Raw genomic sequence first — 26,173 nt, 5'->3', positions numbered from 1 at the left:
ATGACACGCACTTTAGTGAATGTTGAGGCCAGGAGGGTTATGGGCACATAAGATATATTACAGGAAGAGTTCCCACCTATGCAATTCAGAGAAGCTGGTGTTGGTGAGAAGAATCCAGATGGCACAGGCTGTGAAGCATTCATTTAAATGAAGAACATTATGTTGGGTGGCATGCTCAGCAACAGCGTGATCCAGTTCTTTCTCAGCCACACTTTGTCGGTGGCCATCCGTGTGGACAGACAGCTTGTTGGTTGTCACAGCTACGTAGAATGCAGCACAGTGCTAGCAGCTTAGCTTGTAGATCATATGACTGGTTTTACAAGTAGCCCTGCCTTTGATGGGATAAGTGATGTTTGTGACTGGACTGGAGTAGGTGGTCATATGAGAATGTATGGGACAGGTCTTGTATCTAGGTCTGCTACAAGGATACAAGCCATGAGGCAAGGGGTTGGGAGCAGGGGTTGTGTAGGGATGGACAAGGATATTGTGTAGGTTTGGGGAGCGGTGGAATACCACTGTGGGAGGGGTGGGAAGGATAGTGGGTAGGACATTTCTCATTTCAGGGGATGATGAGAGGTAGTTGAAACCCTGATGGAGAATGTAATTCAGTTGCTCCGGTCCTCGGTACTGAGTTGCGAGGGAAATGTCCCTCTGTGGCTGGACTATGGGAGGTGTTGGGTGACTGGAAAGATGAGGAATGGGAGATCTGTTTTGGTACAAGGTTGGGAGGGTAATTACAGTCTGCAAAGGCTTCAGTGAGACCCTTGGTACATTTTGGGAGGGACCACATGGCTAGGCTGCATGGAAGGGACTTCTTGGTATTGAATGGGTGGCAGTTGTCGAAGTGGAGGTACTGCTTGTGGTTGGTAGGTTCGATATGGACAGAGGTACTGATGTAGCCATCTTTGAGGTGGAGGTCAACAATGAGGAAGATGGCTTGTTGGGTTGAGAAGGACCGGGTGAAATGAATGGGAGAGAAGGTGTTGAGGTTCTTAGGAAATGTGGATAGGGTATTTTCATTCTCAATCTAGATCACAAAGACGTCATCAGTGAATCTGAACCAGGTGAGAGGTTTGGGATTCTGGGTGTTTAGGTAGCATTCCTCTAGATGGCCCATGAATAGGGTGGCATAGGATGGTGTTATGCGGGTGCCCATAGCCATACCCCAGATTTGTTTGTAGGTAATGCCTTCAAAGGAGAAATAATTGTGAGTGGGGATATAGTTAGTTATGGCGACTAGGAAGGAGGTTTTCGGTTTGGAATCTGTTGGGCATTAGGAAGGTAGTGTTCAATAGAGGTAAGGCCACGGTCATTAGGGATGTTAGTGTAAAGGAAGGCGGCAACATAGTGATGAGCAGGGCACCGTGTAGTAAAGGAACAAGAACTGTGGAGAGTCAGAGCAGGAAATGGTTGGTATCTTTTATGTAGGAGGGTAGGTTGAGGGTACTAGGTTGAAGGTGTTGGTCTATGAGAGCAGAGACTCTCTCAGTGGGGGCACAGAAACCGACCGCAATGGGGCATCCCAGGTGGTTGGGTTTGTGGGCTTCAGGAAGCATGTAGAAGGGAGGAGTGTGGGGAATGGTAGGGATCAGGAGACAGATGGACTCTGGGGATGAGGCTAAGGATTTGAGGAGAGACTGGAGATCCTTCTGGATTTCTGGAATGGGGCCACTGTGGCAGGGTTTGTAGGTGGCTGAATTTGACAGCTAGTGGAGTCCTTCTGTCAGATAATCTTTGCAGTTCAAAACAACAGTGGTGGAGCCTTTGTTAGCAGGTAGGATTATAAGGTCAGAATCAGTTTTTAGGTGGGTGGATTGCAGTTCTTTCCATGGATGTACAGTCAGTTTGCATGTTGAGGGATTTAGGGAAAGATGGTGAAGCAAGGTTCAAGGTTAAGAAATTTTGGAAAGTTAACAGGGGGTGATTTGGGGGGCAGTGGGGTGGATCACAGTTGGACGGAGGAGTGAAATGAGTCAGGCAGGGTTCAACACTGGTCTTTGGTTGAGTCAGACTGGTAGGTTTGGTGGCGAAAAAGTGTTTCCACTGTAGGGACCGGAGAAGGAGAGAAGGTCTTTAACAAGTCCTGCATGATTGAATTTGGGAGTTGGGCAAAAGGTGAGGCCTTTGGAAAGGACTGATATTTCTGCGGGACTAAGGCTTTTGGAGGAAAGGTTAATGACTGTGTTTCATGTCTGTTTAGATTCTGTGAGGTAGTGGGAGAGAGTTTTGGAGGATTGGGTAAATGTAGTAGGTGTGTGAGACAGGGTTTGTCTGCTATGAGGGGACATGATTGAGGTTTGGAGGTTGTCGAAGAGGTGGTGGGCAGTGATAGTCCAAGGTGGGAGTAGGAAGTGAGCAGAGTGGAGAGTTCTTAGAGGTGGCATTGTGCATGATTTTCTATTTCCTGGAGGGCAAGGGCTTCAGTGTGTGTTATGGGCTTCAGGAATTTGGGATTGCATAGGAGGACTTTAAAGATGAAGAGAAGGTATTGCAAGGGAGTTTGGGCTTGATTGATATGGTTTTGTGGGTCTATGTACATGAGGGCTAAGGATCAGCAGAATCTGAACATATGGAGGTCATTGTAGAAGGAAGAGTGGCAGCCACCTGTGGGCGTCACATCTGCAGTGACAAGCGGTCCCTCTCAAAATGTATAGAGGGTCTCACTGAGGTCTTTCCAGACCATAACTAGCCTCCCAACCTCATACTAAAACAGATCCATGCCTTATCTTTCCAGTCACCCACCATCTCCCAAAGTCCCACAGTCTGGCCACAAAGGGGCATTCCCCTTGTGACTCAGTACCAGGCAGGACAGGAGCAACTGAATCACATTCTCTGCCTGGGTTTTGACTGCCTCTCGTTGTACTGTGAAATGAGAAACGTCCTGCCCACTATCCTTCCCACCCCTCGCAGAGTGGCATTACACTACCCCCAAACCTACACAATATCTTTGTCCATCCCTACATGACCCCTGCTCCCAACACCTTGCCTCATGGCTCATATCCTTGTAATAGACCTAGATACAAGACCTGTCCCACACATCCTTCCACCACCACCTACTCCAGTCCAGTCACAAACATCACCTATCCCACCAAAGGAAGGGCTATCTGTGAAACCAGTCATCTGATCTACAAGCCAAACTGCTAGCACTGTGCTGCATTTTACGTGGGCATGAAAACCAACAAGCTGTCTGCCCACATGAATGGCCACTGACAAGGTGTGGCCAAGAAACAACTGGATCATGCTGAGCATGCCACATATTCTTCATTTCAATGTCTGCTCCACAGCCTGTGCCATCTGATCCTTCCTGCCAACACCAGCTTTTCTGAACTGTGCAGATGGGAACTCTCCCTGCAATATATCCTACGTTCCTGCAACCCCTTGGCATCAATTTTCATTAGTCATTGTTTTTACCCATCTAGCCCTTTCCTTGTTCCCATTCCAGTACTACACAGCCCTCTATTCCACCAACACATGCAGTCTTTTTACTTCTCTCCTTTTCCTCTCCCCCTCTCCTCCCTCTCTCCCCCATCCTCCATCTAACTTCCTGACAGCACCTACATGGCCCCACTCTTTCTCCACCTAGTCCCTGCATACTCCCACTAGCAGCATATTTTACCATCTCCCACCCCTCCCTACCGTGTTATCCCTCCCCCTCTCAGCCCTAGCTGCCTCCTTATCTCCAACTAGCTGCCTCTCCCATCACTCCCATCATGTGTTGCTGCACGTAGTCTGGCTTCAGGTGCAAGACTCTCTCTCTCTCTCTCTCTCTCTCTCTCTCTCTCTCTCTCTCTCTCTGTGTGTGTGTGTGTGTGTGTGTGTGTGTGTGTGTGTGTGTTTGCCTATCTGCAGCTCAGCATCTCTGCTATAAGGTGAGTAGCAATTATCCTTTTCATGATACTGTTACATTCCATCCTGGATTTTCCATTGTCTGGCTTAACAAAACTGGTTACACACTGTAACCTTCCTGCTTCAAGGACATTGCAAGCTTAGCTTTCAAAATTCTATTAACAGTCATTTTCTACTCTTCCATTTGTTTATTATTTCCTACCTATCCAGACATTGCCTTCAGTTACCCTAAAAACACAAAACTGTAAACAGTTTCTATGACTTCAATGTTAATCTGTGGCATTTTCTTTTTGAAATGTTGATCATACATTATTCTGGTTTTATTATAGTTGATTTCAGGCCTATTTTCAAACTGGTTCCGTTCAATTCTTCAATCAACTGTTGAATTTTATGAGCAGCAGGTTGAAGGAAGGAATAATAGTGTTTAACAGTGTATCAATGATAAGGTATTTAAAGATGAGCACAGTTTTGATTGAGGCAGAAATTTTTTTTTCTTTTTTCCTTCAAAGGAACCATCATGGCATTTGCAATAGATGATTCAAGATAACCACAGAAAATATACATTGGAATGGTCAGACTGACAACTAACCTTACAACTGGTACCCCTTGAGTGAGGACATTTAAATGTGCAACAATTACAAATGCAAGAAACTCACAGTCAATTACAAATGCAAGAAAGTCACAGTCAAGTTGAAGGAACTACAGAAAAAGACAAGTGGCAAATTACAGGCACAGCGATTATGTTAAGATGGGAGTGAAGAAGAGGCCAGAATGTGACTACTATAGCAGTTGCGGAAGAACTCATGGATAGGTATCTAGCTTACAGGCAACAGGAAGACCAATGGGAAGCTGTAAATACAGCTGCAGTTCTGTGTGGAGATCAACCAATGAGAAACCAGCCTGATATAAAACAATCAATCTGCAGTATGGTGGTGACAATGCAGCAGAAGTAGGTTCAGAATTAATAACTGTTTTCACAACAACTGGCAAGGAAGTTAACACTAAGATGTTTTACAGTAAAGAACAAAGACTAGGAATAATGAAGAAAAGGAAGTAGTAGTACAAATCAAACTTTCTGGTGACAGTTGTATAATCTTGCTTAGCCTCAAGGTCATAAAATGAAATAAATGATTATCAATCAGTTTCCAAACAGCAAGAGCATTCCCAATTAACTACTCTGATTAGGAAAGAAGAATATAATACAGAGGTTACAATGTTATTGTGAAATAGGGGTCACATAGCAAAAATCAAGTGATAAAGGAATTGTCAGTCACTAGTAGTGTTCATTTGTTAATGAAGACACTGACATAGAAGAAAAATGACATCTGTTGTTTAAACGTACTTGAATATTGTTCATCCGTAGAGGCCGAATTATATGCTTAATAAAAACCGTAAAATATGCATGAAAAATGCTTAAAAATGCATGAAAAGTGTCGAAATATGCATGATCAAATAATAAAAAAACATGGTAGTTACTGCATGTATTATATCTCAAAGTCAAACTGTGCATATCAATTATGAGGAAGAGCACTGGCCATGAGAAAAATCAGTACATTTAGAACGCTGATATCATTTTCTGTGTACTTTCTGGTAGTGGTTAGGAAGGGGGCCTTTCTGGGATTAATTTCTAAAAATTTGCAAACTGGGGAGGCATACTGTGTTTCAAGACTTGTTCCTTCTTTGCTATTGTTGTTGGTAACAAGTGGATGCAATGTGAGTGACTTGCAGCGAAACAATGGATATGTACGAGACCAACTTTGAGATATATCGCACGCAGAGGGGCACACTTAGAAACTCCGTAATATTTTATTTAAAAACCAATATACAGTCATGAATTTTTGAACAGCATTAACTTTTAATTAATACTAGTGGACCAAAGCATCATTTACAATTTATTTTACATTTTTCTACTATTGTAAACATAAATGACTACATACTGTTCCAAATATTCAGTAGTAAGATTGTATCTTTGATCAATCAAAAAGCAGAAAAGGACCATGCTACATCAACTGAGGTAACTGGGCTGTATTTGAATTTGGATGCTAAGTTGGCACTTATTGTTTCTGGTAAAAGTTCACCCATCCCATTAATGAAACTATCAATTTGGCACAAGGATTCAAAGTCTGGATTATTGTTTAAAATGTTTTCAAACTTTTCTTTAAGTTTCCTTGGGAATACCTCCGGCAACAAGGAGTTCACTAGAATAATTTTATTCATTAAATGAATAGATTCATTCAACCCCATACCTTGAGTTTCAATCTTTTCAATACGTGCAGGTATACGGGAAAAGTGAGAGCCAATCACAGCAATGTCTTTTTTAATGGCGGAATCATTAAACACTTCCTTGCACTGGCAAAATGCCCAAGTCTCTGCACTGTCGAAGTCGTTTACTACCCCTCTGATGGCCACAAAATGTTCATTGTAAAACAACACAGCTTCGACCCACGTACCCTGAGTTACCACTGGTTCAGGAGGTAAAGCCACATTTGATAGTAAGTTGATTTATTTTTTTTTAGGTCTTTATGCAAGCAGGAACCTTTAGAAACACTTTCCTTGTGGATGAAATCAGTTTATTTACATTCACAAATGTGGAACATACTTCTTCAGCAAGGCAATGTACTCCATGAGCAAAGCACGTCCCATGAATCAAATTGGCATACAATACTCACAGGGCTTTTCCTGCTTTGATCATATAGGGAGCATCATCTGAAATAAACACAAAAACCCTTTCATATGCATGAGATTCTGTAAATATTTTTCTAATACCCTCATTCACAAACCTGGTGATCATAAAATGATTTACTTTTTCAAGTTCTTTGCAGCATGCTAAAAAGGAAGAAAAAGGCTTTTCTTTGAAAGCACCAACAGTTAAATTTGCAATGTAACAGCCACAAGTGTCTGTAGTTTTGTCAACTGAAATCCAGATAAAACTATCCTCGAGTTCCTTGCATTTTTCTTCCAGAACATTTGCATAAATTGTCAGTATGTAATTTTTACACAATGTTGATTCATCTGGTGTATTTTGATTCACGCAGTATTTGCGCAGGAAGCCTTTGAGGATAGGGTTTGTAAGTCTGTGAGGGCGAATATTGCTTGCAATGAATGCTTCACATAGATCAATGTTAAACCAAGTTTTTTGGTTTCCTTCGGACAAATCCCTGCTACTGCAACTTGCTGCTGTCAGAAGTTGTTGTCGTGGTCCTTTCTTCCGCATTCCTGCGATATGAAGACTTGTCTTGACATGCTGGTCTATTTGAAACTTTCTTTTTGCACAAAATGTTTCTCGCACTTTACAATATAAAACAATTCAGTCATATGTAAATGTTCCAGAATAGTCAGCTATCCATGAAACACATTTCTTATTTCGGGTGGCATGGCACACAACACGTTACACACTACATGCTGTAAACACATTCAACTGTATACAAGTAAATAGAAAGCTAACTGAAACAGTGGACGTGTGACTAAAAGCTTGTGTAGTTTAATTTAACTGCTGTCATGCATACGGTATGACAGCAGAGGGGATTAACCAGGGGCGCGCGTGCAGGAGCATTGACTTTGTCTGCCTGTTCCTTTTCCTCTTCTGCAATGATTTTGTTACGCAGTGGCCTCTCGGTTACTGACTGCACGCAGTTCTAGGTCACAGTCAATCTGTGAGACATCAAAACTAGATCGAGCTAGAGACTGCCTGTCTAAATTTTTAAAATATTGTACACATAAAGTGAAATGATGAATCATCACTAGTTTTTAGTTAAAATATGCAATAACTGGTGAAAAGCAGCCAAATATGCAAATGCATATGCAACCTGCAAATGCATATGATCCGGTCTCTGCTCATCAGCATGGGATTTCTACAGGTTCATTAAGTAAGCATGAAAGCGTCACAGAGATGATCAACCATCTCCAGTGGCACATCCTACAAGAGAGGTATTTTGCATTGCCATGTGGTTTAATAGCAAAGTTCCAAGAGCCTACATTCTTAGAAGAGTCAACAAATATGTTACTTCCTCATTCATATATGCAGCAAAAAGACCACGAAGATAAAATTAGAAAGATCTGAGCCCCCACAGGGGCTTACCAGCAATCGTTCTTCATGTGAACCACCTGTGACAAACAGGAAAGGAGCGAAGTGACTGTGGTGCGCAAAGCACCCTCCACCACAAACTGCAAGGTGGCTCACGGATTATGGATGCAGATGCAGAGGTAACATCACATCTGAGTAGCAACTTAAACAGCTTGAGAGGAAAAAAATACAGAAAACAATTAAGAAACTAGTACTGAAATCAGCAGTGTCATTGATGACTTGAAAATTGTGATGAATCAGAATTATTAGGATTTTAATAATAATCTGAAATGTGCACAATGTAAAGATGACTAAATAAATGTAACTAACTGTGAATTCATTAGAAATATAGACTCAGAGAAAAACTGTTTTGAGAAAGATTACAAAATGTGAATGAAGATTTGGACCCACAACTAGTTCTACAAGCACTGAAAGACTGTAAAATGCAAAACAAACTGAAAACTATTGTAATAAGCACAGGGAAGATTCAAGCCATAGACAATGTAAATAGTGCAAATGTATAATAATAATAACAATAATGAACTGAAATGCCAAACTGAGCAAACAGATACTGACATAAAGAATACAGAAATAAAATGCATATAGTAATGGAAGGTCCTTATGAAATGTAAATAATGTGAGGAACACAGGTAACAACTCGCTGAATAGCAGAGGCACTGAGTCGTCAAAAAGCAGTTAATAAAATTAATGGAACTGTACCAAAATTACCAGCAGTCAATAAAGTCAAAAAGACTGCCAATGAACATAAGGTAAACAAAGTGCAGAAGGTAACTACCAACGCCTCTTTTCTTCTGAAGTAGAATATTTACAGCATAGTTCCAGTTTTACAAAACTCTCCATCTTCTCAGACATTCTGTAATTAATTCTGCAGGTTCCTTTTGTATTAATTTGCCTCTAACTTAAACCATTTCTACTGCAACACCATAATCTTTTCTTCATCTGTCAAATGAGTTGCTAAACCTCCTCTGGCATCACTACTGGAATGCCATTATTAGCTACCTCTGTTTCTGCTTTGTCATCTGACCAACAGAAATATTTAAGGACACTTCAAATGCTTGTTTAACTTTCTCTCTGTTATATGCCACTTCAACAAGGAAAAATATAATCTTCTAGCTGGAGAAATTTTATTTGCCTGGATTGCATGTGAATTACATATGTGGGCAACTAATTTCAGCAAACTTTAATTGTCATCTTCTAATCTGAAAGAACGTTTTTATATTTACAATAGTATTTTCAACAGCTTTTTACATTCTAATGGTCAACATACATCTGAGGAACATTTTTCAAAATTGTGTTTTACATACATTTAACGTACATCAATCTATTGTCACTGTATGTGGTGCACTATCATCTAATCTTGAATACATAGGAACTTAACCCGAGTGGAAAGCTCTGAAATATTTAATGAGTCATCAAATGTACATCAAAAAGACAGATTAGAGGCCACAGGAGGGGAGTGTTCATTGTAGCTGACAAAAATATTGTCTCTATTGACATTGAAGTTGAGTGTGACAGTGAAGTTATCTGGCCATGTATAACAGTTCTAGGTGAAACTAAGTTAATAGTTGGATGTTTTTACCAGCCACTCAGTTCTGCTGTGACAGTTATAGAGTCATTCAAAGAATGCCCATGGTTAGTAGTGTGTAAATACCCAGATCATGCATTGCTAGTTGGAGGCGACTTTAACCTACCAAGCATAGAATGGATGTCTATGGATGCATTTCATGGGGTACTGACAGACAGTGATGTGAAGTACTTTTGAACATGCTTTCTGAAAACTGTCTTGAGCCACTAGTTTGGCAGCCCAAATTCAGTGGAAATATCCCAGACCTTGCAGCTACAAACAGGCCATGCCTTATTGACAGCATCAGTACAGAAACAGATACTAGCGATCATGATGTCATTATAGCAACTATGGTTACAAAAGTTAATAAATCAGTGAAGAAGGCTAGGAGAGTCTTTGTGCTAGAAACAGCAGATAAGTTGTTAGCATCCCACTTAGAGAGTGGATTGACATCACTTAGTTGTAATAAGATGGATGAAGAAGAATGATGGCCAAAGGTTAAAGAGATTGGAACCATGGTCTAGAGAATTATGTGCCTAACAGTGGATTAAGGCACTAAAAGACCCACCATGGCTTAATAATGAGATTTGGAAACTGCTGAGGAAGCAAATACTGTTGCACTCTTGGTTCATAAGAGAATGAGCAAATGACAATAAGCAAAGGTTAGTAGAGATTCATGTACCTGTGAGAAGATCTATGTGCAAAGCATACAAGTACTACCACCATCATGCCTTAGCAAAAGATCTAGCTGGCAACTCAAGAAAATTCTGATCCTACGTAAAATTGCTAAGTGGGTCTAGGGCTTCCATCGTCACTTAATGACCAGCTTGGTGTAGCAGTTGAAGATACCAAAATGAAAGCCGAAGTTTTAAATTTCACGTTCAAGAAATAATTCACACTGGATAATCATACAAACATACTGTTATATGACCATCTAACAGTCTCCTGTATGGATGACCCTGGCCTAGAGAAACAACTGAATTAGTTGAAAGCATCTAAGTCAGCAAGTCCAAATGGAATCCCAGTTTGGTTTTTCAAAGAGTACTCTTGGCATTGCCCGCCCACTTAGCTTGCATTTATCATGAATCTCTGATCCAGTGCAGAGTCCCAAGCAATTGGGAAAAAGCACAGGTGACGCCTGTGTATGAGAAGGGCAAAAGAACAGACTCACAAAATTACCGAATAATATCCCCAACATTAGTTTGCTGCAGAATCCTTGAACATATTCTCAGTTTGAATACAACAAATTTTCTTGAGACTGAGAAGCTTTAGTCCATGAATCATAGTTTTAGAAAACATCGCATGTATCAAGCTCAGATTGCCCCCTTTTTTTTCAAATGATATACTCTGAACTATGGATGAAGGACAATAGGCAAATTCCATATTTCTAGATTCCCAGAAAGCATTTGACACGACGTCCTATTCCAAGCTGCTAAAAAGGTACAAGCACGTGGAATAGATTCACAGATCTACATCATACTCCGTAAGCCACAAGCCACCTATTGGTGCGTGGCGGACAGTACTTTTGGTACCACTATCTGATCCCACCCACCCTGTTCCACTCACGAATAGTGCATGGGAAGAATGATTGTCAGTAAGCCTCTGTACTGGCTCTAATTTTTCGAATTTTCCCCTCGTGGTCAATATGCGAGATGTATGTGGGGGGAAGTAATATGTTGTCTGACTCCTCCTGAAAAGTGCTGTCATGAAATTCCAGTAGTAAATCTCTTCGTGATACACAATGTCTCTCTTGCAACGTCTGTCAGTGGAGTTTGTTTCGTACCTCCGTAACACTATCTTCCCGGCTAAACGATCCCGTGACGAAACGCGCCACTCTTCATTGGATCTTCCCTATCTCCTCAATCAGTCCTACCTGATAGGGGTCACAGATAGATGAACAATACCCAAGAATTGGGTGAACAAGTGCCTTATAAGCTACTTCTTTCATGGATGAGTTACATTTCCTTAAGATTCTTCCAATGAATCTCTGAGTCTTATGTCTGCTTTTCCCACTATCCTTTTTACATGGTCATTCCACTTAAGGTTGTTCTGGATAGTTAAGCCTAGATATCTTACAGCAGACACTGTCTCCAACTGTTTGTCATCAATAGTGTAGCTGTACAGTAGTGGATTTATTTTCCTATGTCTGTGCAATATGTTGTATTTATTTATATTCAGGGTCAACTGCCAGAGTCTGCACCATTCATCAGTTCTCTGCAGGTCATTCTGCAAATTCTTACTATCTTCTGGCATTGCTACTTTGGTATATACAACTGCATCATCTGCAACTGGCCTTAAAGATATGTGATATGTGAGAAGCTCGAAAACTTCACAAGTTATAGAACCCAGTATGTTGTCCTTGACGGCGAATGTTTATCGGAGACAAGGGTATCATCAGGAGTGCACTAGGGAAGTATGATAGGACCGCTGTTATATAAATAAACGATTTGGCCGACAGGGTGGGTAGCAATCTGTGGTTGTTTACTGATGATGCCTTATTTTATGGTAAGGTATTGTCATTGAGTGACTGTAGGGGGATACAAGCTGACTTAGACAAAATTTATAGTTGGTGTGATGAATGGCAGATAGCTCTAAATGTAGAAAAATGTAAGTTAATGTGGATGAGCAGGAAAAAGTCTCGTAATGATTGTATACAGCATTAGTAGTGACCTGCTTGACACAGTTACATTGTTGAAATGTCTGGGTGTAACGCTGCAAAGTAATATGAAATGGAATAAGCATATGAGGATTGTAACAGAAAAGGTGAATGATCGACTTCGGTTAACTGGGAGAATTCTGGGAAAGTGTGGTAAATCCGTAAAGGAGACAGCATATAGGATGTTAGTGTGACTTATTCTTGAGAATTGCTCAAGTGCTTGGGATCTGTACCAGGTCAGATTAAAGGAAGATATGGAAGCAATTCACAGGTAGGATGCTAGATTTCTTACTGGTAGGTTCAAACAACACACAGGAGTTACAGAAATGATTCAGAAACTCAAATGGGAATACCTGGAGGGAAGGCAACATTCTTTTCAAGGAACACTACTGAGAAAATTTAAAGAACCGGCATTTGAAGCCAACTGAAGAACGGTTGTGTTGGTTCTAATATACATTGCATGAAAGGATCACACATACAAGATACGAGAAATTAGGGTTCGTACAGAAGCATATACACAGTTGTTTTTCCCTCATTATATTTTCGAGTGGAACAGAAAAGGAAATGACTAGTAATGGTAAGAGTACCCTCTGCCATGTGCCATAAGGTAGATTGTGAAGTATCAATGTAGATGTAGACGTAATATAAATAAAAATTATTATGGAACATTCAATGTCAAAACTACAATAAAACGTATCAGAGGTGCACATACCTAGCTGGAGCAAACGCATTAGTGTCACATGATACAGCAAATGATAAAACTTTACATGTGATATATATTCACAGAAGTTGATATTAAAATACATTTCGAATACAAGGACTGCATTGTGTTATGGAGTACCACCAGATGGCAGCAAACTCCTACTTGGTAACTTAGAAAACCTAATACATAAATGTTTTCCAAGCTTTTATATTATATACAATTGTGATAGTACTCTACATTTGTAAGATCTTTTTTATAACATTTTAAAACAATTTGAAAACAGTTTCTTATTAAGAGACAAGAAATACCCATGTCAAGTCACTGCAAATAGGGCACCATTTAAAAGTAGACAGTCCAAGTTACTACAGTGGAACTTCAATTTTACATTCTCCAATTTTAAGTTTTTCATGATTCTACACCATAAATTCTTAGCCCCCATGAAAAGCACATAGAATAATTGCTAAAAATTCCCCGATTTTATATTTATTCCTAGTAAGGTTTACCTCGATTCTAAGTTCTAACTCAACATCTCACTTGACTTTGTCCCGTTTTCTTCCTATCAACATTTGATGTGACTGAATGAGTTACAAGTGGCAAAAAAGGCAGATGGTTCGCACTATGGGTGGTGGTAGAGTTAAGGGAATGTTTTACGCCATTGTGGAGGGGGGAGATGTGAGAGAGGAAATGCTGATGTAATCCACACTCAGTTTTGCCCACACAACTTGCAACATTTAGCTTCACTGCACAATTATGATACAACTACTGCTAGGTTGTAGTGGTAATGAGAAAACAAGACAGTCGATGCAAAGTATTCCAGACTGAGCCAATATGTGATGCAGGGACCCAGCCACCAACTTCTCTTGTGCCAATTATAACTTAGTCTCATCTCTTTGCAAGTACCTCTGATGTACTGTATTCAGCAACAATATCAATCATTAAACTTTTAAATTCAAACACTGAGTCTCAAAGAATATGCTCGGTCATAATCAAGGACACATCGCCCATTTCCAACTAGTAAACTCTTATAGCTGGCAACTTGTTAAGTCACCCAATATCCAGTGGAGCCACCACACCACACTAACACATGTATACTGTGCTTGCCTACTGGATGTGTGGAGAGAGGGAGTGGGTTTTCATGACGGGAGTGCTGGTAGGGGTAAAAGCATTTTGTGAAGTGCTGAAAATATACTTTTCATACAGATGATGTGCTATGAGACAGGTTTCACACGGAAATAGAACGAGGATTTTGCAATAGCACATTTTAAAGACTTTCGTGTTCAAATCTGACATGATACAGTTGCAACAACTACATACACTACTGATGTATATACTTCGCACTACACATTTCAGATCATGAAGACTGGCAGCAGTGATCGAGGGCAAGAAGCAAAACTGTAGCACCTGAGCTTTCTTTCAAATTTACATTTTACACAGTGTCCAGAAATTCACCGAGCCAATAAGCTTGTAACGTCAATTGGGAAAGTAAACTCATTTTTTCACATGTCTCTCATCAAGCCCAAAATAACACTTTAATGGAGGTAAGCATATGAAGTGCAACTCATAAGAAAAGCATTAAACAATAACAGTGATGATGACAAAGTATGCCATTAGGCAGATGTCTGCATTTTATGTTAATGGTTTAACCACTTAGCTGTTGTGATGTTTTTGGTTTAATTCAACATGTTCATCAACTTTTGCTTTTTTCTGGGTGCATACAAAGGATGATCTCTCAAAAATGCATATTTTGAACATATAATTTACGGTCATAGCATGTCAGAAAACCGCTTGATTACCCTGTACCTGCATACCAATTTCAATTTTTTTTTATGGGTTATTACTTTCTATTGCACATCTGTGATTTTTTAAGAACTGATTAAATTCATTACCACAAATTATTGTGTAAACATTGTATTGTACATTTAATTTCCTTCACTTAGACAGATTTTATGCAAAGTATTGGAGAGGAAGGCAATTTTTTTAAACATAAATGCCAATTACATGTGTTTTTGCTCATATTTTGGGAGGTTTTAACATTTCCCCAAATTCTGCAGTTACCTCAAATTTGTGACTTTTAAGTCTGGACTGCCAAAAACGTAAAATATAGGTTTCACTCTAATGCTTTTTTGAAACATCATAAGATAATTTCACAAGGTTGCATGATGAAAACCACACGTGAAATGGACTACACATGTGACAGCAAACAGCTTTTACGGACACGTTCAGTTTCTGTTCTCAACATATCATTAATTTAGATTTATGCAACCTTTATAATGTTTGTACTTACATTACCAGTGTGACAGTAAATTACAAGCAGGGTTTGTGCTTACTGACATGTTTGACATATGCAGAAAACCCAGATACTACAGAGCTACACAGAGTATATCTATACCAGTTAAAATAATCTGTAACATGTTGTTACAACCAGTACTAGAATTTAATTATAAGTGGAAGCTGTGTAATTATTCATATCTACGTACCCTGCAACAGATGAAACTACCTACACTGTTAAACAGTATAATCGACATGAAAAGGGAGGAAGAGGGGTGGGAAAAGGCGGGGGGGGGGGGGGGGGGGGGCGGAGTGCTAGACATGGAGAGGGGGAACAATGTTGGTGGAATCTAGGATCATGTTCCGAGATAGCTCATCTCAAGTTTTGGTGACACAAACCAATTCTGATTTGATATTATCTGATGCTTAATATACAACTGGAACATGTACTGTATGTTATGTGGGGTGGGATATTATATTGTTCAACCTGGCCATAATCACAGATTGGGTTTTGTGTAAAATGTAATCCTGGGTGTAGGTTACAACAATTTAATTGACAGATGATTTATAGATACTCGTCTAAGTCATAATGAGAAGTATCCATTATGATAAGCGCTGTATGCCCATTACAATATTTATGCATATCTAAATTCTACTGTATATAGGCTAACACCATATCTCCAAACATTTCCACTATATGCATGTGAGCTATTTTAAAGAAAGATAAAGCATTTTATGAGTATATGTAAATCGTGGCACATACAATGCGCAATGTTACAAACCAAAATACTTTATAGGGAGAAATGATAATGGTCGTATAATGTAGCTGTGCTGTGTTGATTTCAAAGCTGTATAAAACATACCTTGATATCTGTGGTAAGGTAGGTTTTGTAACTGTTGTTTATTGATAGCTGCTACATAATTGGGGTCTTCCGCCACTGGTGTCAGTTGAAAAGTAGTTGTCCAGACACAACAGTGTGGCACATACCTGTTTATCGGTTAGCAGTTTCATACGACAGCTGTGCTATAGGGTCCATGAAGAAATTTTATAACTTATTTAGGCGTTTTAGAAATGTTCTCACTTTTACTAATGAGACATCTGTACTACACTCCTGGAAATGGAAAAAAGAACACATTGACACCGGTGTGTCAGACCCACCATATTTGCTCCGGACACTGCGAGAGGGCTGTACAAGCAATGATCACATGCACGGCACAGCGGACACACCAGGAACCGCGGTGTTGGCCGTCGAATGGCGCTAGCTGCGCAGCATTTGTGCACCGCCGCCGTCAGTGTCAGCCAGATTGCCGTGGCATACGGAGCTCCATCGCAGTCTTTAACACTGGTAGCATGCCGCGACAGCGTGGACGTGAACCGTATGTGCAGTTGACGGACTTTGAGCGAGGGCGTATAGTGGGCATGCGGGAGGCCGGGTGGACGTACCGCCGAATTGCTCAACACGTGGGGCGTGAGGTCTCCACAGTACATCGATGTTGTCGCCAGTGGTCGGCGAAAGGTGCACGTGCCCGTCGACCTGGGACCGGACCGCAGCGACGCACGGATGCACGCCAAGACCATAGGATCCTACGCAGTGCCGTAGGGGACCGCACCGCCACTTCCCAGCAAATTAGGGACACTGTTGCTCCTGGGGTATCGGCGAGGACCATTCGCAACCGTCTCCATGAAGCTGGGCTACGGTCCCGCACACCGTTAGGCCGTCTTCTGCTCAAGCCCCAACATCGTGCAGCCCGCCTCCAGTGGTGTCGCGACAGGCGTGAATGGAGGGACGAATGGAGACGTGTCGTCTTCAGCGATGAGAGTCGCTTCTGCCTTGGTGCCAATGATGGTCGTATGCGTGTTTGGCGCCGTGCAGGTGAGTGCCACAATCAGGACTGCATACGACCGAGGCACACAGGGCCAACACCCGGCATCATGGTGTGGGGAGCGATCTCCTACACTGGCCGTACACCACTGGTGATCGTCGAGGGGACACTGAATAGTGCACGGTACATCCAAACCGTCATCGAACCCATCGTTCTACCATTCCTAGACTGGCAAGGGAACTTGCTGTTCCAACAGGACAATGCACGTCCGCATGTATCCCGTGCCACCCAATGTGCTCTAGAAGGTGTACGTCAACTACCCTGGCCAGCAAGATCACTGGATCTGTCCCCCATTGAGCATGTTTGGGACTGGATGAAGCGTCGTCTCACGCGGTCTGCACGTCCAGCACGAACGCTGGTCCAACTGAGGCGCCAGGTGGAAATGGCATGGCAAGCCGTTCCACAGGACTACATCCAGCATCTCTACGATCGTCTCCATGGGAGAATAGCAGCCTGCATTGCTGCGAAAGGTGGATATACACTGTACTAGTGCCGACATTGTGCATGCTCTGTTGCCTGTGTCTATGTGCCTGTGGTTCTGTCAGTGTGATCATGTGATGTATCTGACCCCAGGAATGTGTCAATAAAGTTTCCCCTTCCTGGGACAATGAATTCACGGTGTTCTTATTTCAATTTCCAGGAGTGTATATGACCAAACATGCTTTTCTGACAAGGACTTGTATTTCATACCAGTCTCATGTCTTTTAAAGTAAATATAAGTTTTTGTTCTCGGAAATGGCCTAAAGCTGAAATTTGGATTGTATAACAATAAAATAAAAAATATTACAGTCAAATGGCAGCAACATCATTCAAAAAATTTACCATGCTTGTGGCTCCAGCCAAAATAAAAATTATAAAGCTGTTTTGTTTGCATATGATGCAAACATAATTGTGGCAGTTTCAGGGCAGAAATTAGATAATAGAGCAACACATGTGCCATACAGATGCATCTCTAGATGCTCAACTGCATTAAATAAATATATATACACTCCTGGAAATTGAAATAAGAACACCGTGAATTCATTGTTCCAGGAAGGGGAAACTTTATTGACACATTCCTGGGGTCAGATACATCACATGATCACACTGACAGAACCACAGGCACATAGACACAGGCAACACAGCATGCACAATGTCGGCACTAGTACAGTGTATATCCACCTTTCGCAGCAATGCAGGCTGCTATTCTCCCATGGAGACGATCGTAGAGATGCTGGATGTAGTCCTGTGGAATGGCTTGCCATGCCATTTACACCTGGCGCCTCAGTTGGACCAGCGTTCGTGCTGGACGTGCAGACCGCGTGAGACGACGCTTCATCCAGTCCCAAACATGCTCAATGGGGGACAGATCCGGAGATCTTGCTGGCCAGGGTAGTTGACTTACACCTTCTAGAGCACGTTGGGTGGCACGGGATACATGCGGACGTGCATTGTCCTCTTGGAACAGCAAGTTCCCTTGCCGGTCTAGGAATGGTACAACGATGGGTTCGATGACGGTTTGGATGTACCGTGCACTATTCAGTGTCCCCTCGTCGATCACCAGTGGTGTACGGCCAGTGTAGGAGATCGCTCCCCACACCATGATGCCGGGTGTTGGCCCTGTGTGCTTCGGTCGTATGCAGTCCTGATTGTGGCGCTCACCTGCACGGCGCCAAACACGCATACGACCATCATTGGCACCAAGGCAGAAGCGACTCTCATCGCTGAAGACGACACGTCTCCATTCGTCCCTCCATTCACGCCTGTCGCGACACCACTGGAGGCGGGCTGCACGATGTTGGGGCGTGAGCGGAAGACGGCCTAACGGTGTGCGGGACCGTAGCCCAGCTTCATGGAGACGGTTGCGAATGGTTCTCGCCGATACCCCAGGAGCAACAGTGTCCCTAATTTGCTGGGAAGTGGCGGTGCGGTCCCCTACGGCACTGCGTAGGATCCTACGGTCTTGGCGTGCATCCGTGCGTCGCTGCGGTCCGGTCCCAGGTCGACGGGCACGTGCACCTTCCGCCGACCACTGGCGACAACATCGATGTACTGTGGAGATCTCACGCCCCACTTGTTGAGCAATTCGGCGGTACGTCCACCCGGCCTCCCGCATGCCCACTATACGCCCTCGCTCAAAGTCCGTCAACTGCACATACGGTTCACGTCCACGCTGTCGCGGCATGCTACCAGTGTTAAAGACTGCGATGGAGCTCCGTATGCCACGGCAAACTGGCTGACACTGACGGCGGCGGTGCACAAATGCTGCGCAGCTAGCGCCATTCGACGGCCAACACCGCGGTTCCTGGTGTGTCCGCTGTGCCGTGCATGTGATCATTGCTTGTACACCCCTCTTGCAGTGTCCGGAGCAAGTATGGTGGGTCTGACACACCGGTGTCAATGTGTTCTTTTTTCCATTTCCAGGAGTGTATATCCAGTGTACAAAACACTGGCATCCTGCTCTCCTACAACTGTGGTACAGTTAACGAAGAACCAGATTTCTGAGACTACGGATAGTTGGAAAGCACTTGCAGAAAGCACATATTACCCACAGACTACAGCAGAACCTAATGTAGTTACCTTTGTAATTAGACTGTTGTCCATAGTCAGAACCAGTAATACTAACAAATTTATTGACTTTGTACACTTTCATCCCAAGTTTTCATATGGTATATTACACAGTCCAGTCACATTAATGGGACCACTTGTCAAAAGCCAGAAGAACCACCTTTTGCAGTGTGGAACACTGCGAGATGTGGAGGAAGAGACAATGAGTTTCTGCAAGGTAACAACATCGATGTAGAACCATGCCAACTCCAGTGCCATGGCCAGCTGTGCTAGGTTTCTTGGTTGAAGATTCATTGATACAAACAGCCCAATCAAGATGGTCCGACAGATTATCGACTAGGTTTAAATCCATGGAGTTTGGTGGCCAGGGGAGTGTAACAAACTGATTCTGGTGTTCTTTGAACATGCACATAAACTGCTAGCTAAATGACACATTGCATTGTCCTGCTGGTAGCTGCCATCGTGTCAGAAAAAAATAAACTGCATGTAGGTGTGGACGTGGTCCCCAAGGATAGACACTACTTGTGTTGATCCATTGTGCCTTTCCGAATGACATCACCCAGGGAATGCCACAAAAGCATTCCCCAAACCATAACACTCCCTCCTGATTGCATGATGTTTGCTTTCAGACATTTCACACTGTACACACCAACAGCAGTCTGTCCCAGGGAGCATAAAATGTGTTCATCTGAAAAGGCCACCTTTCACCACTCAGTGGACACTGACATCTACATCAATACTCCAAAACACACCTTACAGTGCAAGGCACAGGGTATCCCAAATTACTACTAGTCATTTCCTTTCTTGTTCCACTCACTAATTTCTCGTATCTTACCTTCATGGTCCTTACGCAGAATGAATGTTAGAGGCAACAGAAACTTTCTGCAGTCAGCTTAAAATGGCAGTTAGCTAAATTTTCTCAATAGTGTTCTTTAAAAAGAATGTCACATTCCCTCCATGGATTCCCATTTGATTTCCCAAAGCATCTCCACAATAAATACATGCTGTTCAAACCTACCAGTAACAAATAATCTAGCAGCCTGCCTCTGCATTGTTCTGATGTCTTCCTTTAATCTGACCTGGTATAGATTCAGCTGCAGTACAGGTGTGCAAATTCTTGCCTTCATTGCCACTGAACAGCAGTCAGCATGGGTGCATGAATCAGGAGCTTGGTATTGAGGGCCATACACAGCAATGTTTGCTGAATGGTCATTGAGGAGACACTGTTGGTAGCCCTTTGGTTCAATTGGGTGATAAATTGCACAAAAGTTGCATCTCTATTCGCCCATACACATCTCCACAGCCGTCGTTCACTCCCGTCATCTATGGTCTGTGGTGCACCACAGTTGCCTCGGTGCAGTTTTGAATAATGCCATTTTGCGGTATACTTTGACCATGGTGGCACACAAACAGCTTACAAAGTTAGCTGTTTCAGAAACGCTTCCACCCTTGGCTCAAGAGACAATGATCATGCCCTTTTGGATGTCAGATACATCGGTCTGTTTCTTCATTATGTCAATGACTGCACTTTTTTCCACATCTCCCAGACATGCTTTATATATCCTCCACTACTAGTGCTGACACCTGCCGTCTGTAAGTGGTTATTGCATGTTGACATTGAACATCATGTGACTAGATCTTTTATTATGGGGAAACTCAGTACACGCCCATATGGTATAATCTACAATGAATATGACTTTGATCTCTTCTGAGACCCCACATCGTTATCTTTCAGAATGTTGTGGAAAATTAAAGCAAGCCCAATCTCTACAGCTTTTGTATATGCTTAATCTGGGATATCAAAATGTTAACATCAAAAAACACAACAAAAATAATTGTTACCATGCTAATGAATGGGCTAATCCAAATGGCAAAACTGATAATTTGTTATGATTCTTTATGTGCAACATTTGTTTACAGTGATCTCTCTATCTACTTTCCTATTGATAAAATAATGAGTCATGAAGGGCCATTGGCAAATTAGCCAATTTTTCAAGTATAAAATATTTATTTCAATATTTCTCACCTGTAGTGTTTTGATTTAAGCATTGTAATGAAGTTATTCCATCTTCCTTTGTTAGAACGCGCATCTTCACTGTGCTCTTCTAGATTGGCACCAATAAGAGCTACCAACATGGGAATGCCTGTGAAAAGTAAAATTTGATAAACAATATATTCAAATAGATAAAAAAGGAAAAAATAATAATTCAGTAAAACAATAAAGGGACTTCATAAATGGTCTCCAAGGTTCTTTTAAAAAGAATGTTTCATCTCCAAACCCCCCCCCCCCCCCCCTTCCTTTTCAAATATTTCCCATTTCATATATTAGATTTCTTCTTTCCAATTGTGGATTAAAAGCATGATATATTCACCACTATTCAAATAAATTTAAAAATGGTGAAAAATGAAATCTCAAAAAACAAAAACACACAAAACTGATACTTTTGAAACATGGTAGTAATGTAAGAGACATGCAGACAACATTGTAAAATCTAAACTCAAGCCTGGAGATTCTCTATTCTGGAGTCAGAAGTGAAGAAGTATAATGAGAAATGCACAGAAGTTGATGCAAACTAAGTTTGAGAAATACAGGATCTTTAAAAGTAAATAACAAAAAATGCTTTCGTCTAATATTCTCCATGTTAAAGATCTATTACAATTTTTATAACGCTTTCACAATGTTCACATAAATGCATAATATTGGAAACATCATTCATGGAGCAGGAAAATAACCAACTACTTTGGTGACCATTATCTCACAAAAATTAAACAATTTTCCAGAGTCAGTAAAACTGTTCCTTTCCTATATTTTATCAGTATAAACTGAGTTTGGAAATCAGGAAATAGTGTAAATTAAACATGAAAATGTAAATGTAAAATCAAGAGTTTGAGATAATTCATGCCTTTTTGAAACATACCTTTGCAAAGACGATGTATTTGTCTTGCCTCATGGGGTAGATCTTCAATTGTTTGATTTATACACTTAGCAAACAACGACAATGTCTCTATTTCTTTGAAACCATCATTCAGCTGTAAATAAAATGTAATCATTGTGAGCAGCAATAGAAAAAGCAGACTTGATCAATAACACCTAAAATACAGAAAATCAACTGTATTATTCATAGCAATAAGGGGACATACATGTCTAATGAAAATTTACCAGTTTGGACTTCATTTAGAATGCTGACAATGGAAAAGCAATGTTATCTTTGGAAACCTTCTTACTGATTGAACTTCAATGATTTATATAAATGTCTAAACAATTCTGGTCACATTTCACACACGAAATGACAAGTATTTAAATATAACTGCACTGTCACTATATTAGTAGAGAATGGCGGTAAATTATTTAGGTTCTGCAAATATTCCTGTCACTGACTCTCTCAAATATCTCTGGAGATTACAGTCAAAGTCATGAGATACATTGACTCTACATTAGAGAGAGTCTGTTGTTTTGAAGTCCCACTGACAAAAAAAAAATCAATAGAGGGAATTATTCTGAAAACTTTCTGGCATTAATTGCCAGTAACCTAACTAATCCATGGAAAAATCAGTTCAGAGTTAGGAACTGGGTTATTGATAATGTCATGAGATATGTTGACTCAGTATTAGAAAGTCCTTTATACGAACTCCCAGCATATGAAACTGTGTCACTTATTTCCTCCTTCACCAAATACTTTCCACAAGTTGTGTTATTCCTACATTTCCCACGTGAAAAACAGTGGTTGTACTGTTTGGAAATAATGGAAGTTTAAGTCAGACCTGGAGGCATGCCGAATTTATTTAAGGTGTCAGTTCACAATAAGCAGGAGATGCTGGTTCAAGAGGGCATGAATTATGAGGAAATCACTGAAATATGCCACATTTTGTTTAGCAGCATGGTCTGCCAATGAGTGGTCAACCTCACCCTTGGCCACTGCCAAACTCTGACTTCTACATAGGAAGTAAATGTTTCTAAAACACATATTTTAGTCCTGCTGTCCCTTGGGACCTAGTCTCTGCTAGTGCATATCTCACACTCAACAATGCTTCTTTACACTAAGTGATTACTTTCACTGATTTCAATGTTTAATTTTATGTGGAAATATAAATCCAATAGAAATGTGTATTCAGTATGCTGCCAAGTAAACAACACAACTTTCATACTTTCGAGAAAGACATTGATTATTAAGCAAGCAGATTTGCTGTCCAAATTTTAATGCTAATATCCAGTCAAGTTGACATCAGAGATGGAGTTTTTACATGACTGCTTTTTCCAGTTATCCGTAACTTTATTAAGAAGTCACCACAAGTAAGTTATTGAAATAGCTCAGAAACTAAATCAGCTCCTTTCAATTACAAGTCAATCGTCTTTCTGCTTCAGGAGATCACTGATGACAAACAAAAAGACACATTGATTCAGAAACTAACATGATGCTTGTTTCATTCTGTCCCAAGTCCATCTGGAGGAGTTAAATAAGAAATATTTTCTGGCAAAGTTCACATGAATATCTACATCTACATCTACATCTATACTCCGCGAGCCACCTTACGGTGTGTGGCGGAGGGTACTTATTGTACCACTATCTGATCCCCCCTTCCCTGTTCCATTCACGAATTGTGCGTGGGAAGAACGACTGCTTGTAAGTCTCCGTATTTGCTCTAATTTCTCGGATCTTTTCGTTGTGATCATTACGCGAGATATATGTGGGCGGTAGTAATATGTTGCCCATCTCTTCCCGGAATGTGCTCTCTCGTAATTTCGATAATAAACCTCTCCGTATTGCGTAACGCCTTTCTTGAAGTGTCCGCCACTGGAGCTTGTTCAGCATCTCCGTAACGCTCTCGCGCTGACTAAATGTCCCCATGACGAATCGCGCTGCTTTTCGCTGGATCATGTCTATCAAAACACCACTTGAGCTAAATCATTCAGGATGATGCATATAATTCCAATAACTTTTTGTTTTGGTATTAGAAATACTGATAACCTTGGGAGAGCCAGTCCTGACAAAACTCTACCATCTGGTGAGCAAGATGCATGATATAGGCGAAATAGCCTCAGACTTCAAGAAGAATATAATAATTCCAATCCCAAAGAAAGCAGGTGTTGAAAGATGTGAAAATTACCGAAGTATCAGTTTAATAAGACACAGCTGCAAAATACTAACGTGAATTCTTCACAGACGAATGGAGAAACTGGTAGAAGCCGACTTTGGGGAAGATCAGTTTGGATTCCATAGAAATGTTGGAACACGTGAGGCAAGACTGACCTTACGACTTATCATAGAAGATCAAGGAAAGGCAAACCTACGTTTCTAGCATTTGTAGACTTAGAGAAAGCTTTTGACAATGTTGACTGGAATACTCTCTTTCAAATTCTAAAGGTGGCAGGGGTAAAATACAGGGAGTGAAAGGCTATTTACAGTTTGTACAGAAACCGGATGGCAGTTATAAGAGTCGAGGGACATGAAAGGGAAGCAGTGGTTGGGAAGGGAGGGAGACATGGTTGTAGCCTATCACCAATGTTATTCAATCTGTATATTGAGCAAGCAGTAAAGGAAACAAAAGAAAAATTCGGAGTAGGTATTAAAATCCATGGAGAAGAAATAAAAACTTTGACGTTCACCGATGACATTGTAATTCTGTCAGAGACAGCAAAGGACTTGGAAGAGCAGTTGAACGGAATGGACAGTGTCTTGAAATGAGGATATAAGATGAACATCAACAAAAGCAAAACGAGGATAATGGAATGTAGTCGAATTAAGTCTGGTGATGCTGAGGGAATTAGATTAGGAAATGAGACACTTAAAGTAGTAAAGGAGTTTTGCTATTTGGGGAGCAAAATAACTGATGATGGTCGAAGTAGGGAGGACATAAAATGTAGACTGGCAATGGCAAGGAAAGCGTTTCTGAGGAAGAGAAATTTGTTAACATCAAGTATAGATTTAAGTGTCAAGAAGTTGTTTCTGAAAGTATTTGTATGGAGTGTAGCCATGTATGGAAGTGAAACATAGACAATAAGTAGTTTGGACAAGAAGAGAATAGACGCTTTCGAAATGTGGTGCTACAGAAGAATGCTGAAGATTAGATGGGTAGATCACATAACTAATGAGGAAGTATTGAATAGAATTGGGGAGAAGAGGAGTTTGTGGCACAACTTGACAAGAAGAAGGGACCGGTTGGTAGGACATGTTCTGAGGCATCAGGGGATCACAAATTTAGCATTGGAGGGCAGTGGGGAGGGTAAAAATCATACAGGGAGAACAAGAGATGAATACACTAAGCAGATTCAGAAGGATGTACGTTGCAGTAAGTTCTGGGAGATGAAGCAGCTAGCACAGGATAGAGTAGCATGGAGAGCTGCATCAAACCAGTCTCAGGACTGAAGACCACAACAACAACAACAATTCCATAGGTGTTTTCACAAACACATGGAAATGAAGTTTTTTCAATAATACACTACAAACACAGTTCTCTCTTTGTTTTTGTTCCTGATAGAAAAGTAGTAAAATGAATATCAGGGCAATGATGGATTTGTCAGCTAGTAGGAACATAAAATCAGAAAAGGCAGTTCTATGGTTAAGAAAATCTGATCACTGTGGCACCACTCCCCAAATGTGGCTTGGGTCACTTGGGCCTTAA

At 41.2% G+C, this 26,173-nt stretch overlaps 1 protein-coding gene across 1 annotated transcript in view; it reads right to left on the bottom strand.

Annotated features, from left to right (window-relative positions):
• LOC126470597 (apoptotic protease-activating factor 1) overlaps positions 1-26,173 on the bottom strand; it is a 262,484-nt gene that overhangs the window by 181,422 nt on the left and 54,889 nt on the right. The window contains exons 5-6 of the mRNA XM_050098549.1: positions 22,471-22,582; positions 21,579-21,696 (exon numbers count right to left, since the gene is read on the bottom strand). Of these exons, the coding sequence (XP_049954506.1) occupies positions 21,579-21,696; positions 22,471-22,582 (230 nt within the window). The remainder of the gene's footprint in view (positions 1-21,578; positions 21,697-22,470; positions 22,583-26,173) is intronic.

Source organism: Schistocerca serialis, chromosome 3 (genome assembly GCF_023864345.2).
Source record: "Schistocerca serialis cubense isolate TAMUIC-IGC-003099 chromosome 3, iqSchSeri2.2, whole genome shotgun sequence".
NCBI classification, from domain to species: Eukaryota; Metazoa; Arthropoda; class Insecta; order Orthoptera; family Acrididae; genus Schistocerca; species Schistocerca serialis.
Note: the sequence above shows the minus strand (reverse complement) of the source record. Positions and strands in the feature narration are given on the sequence as shown.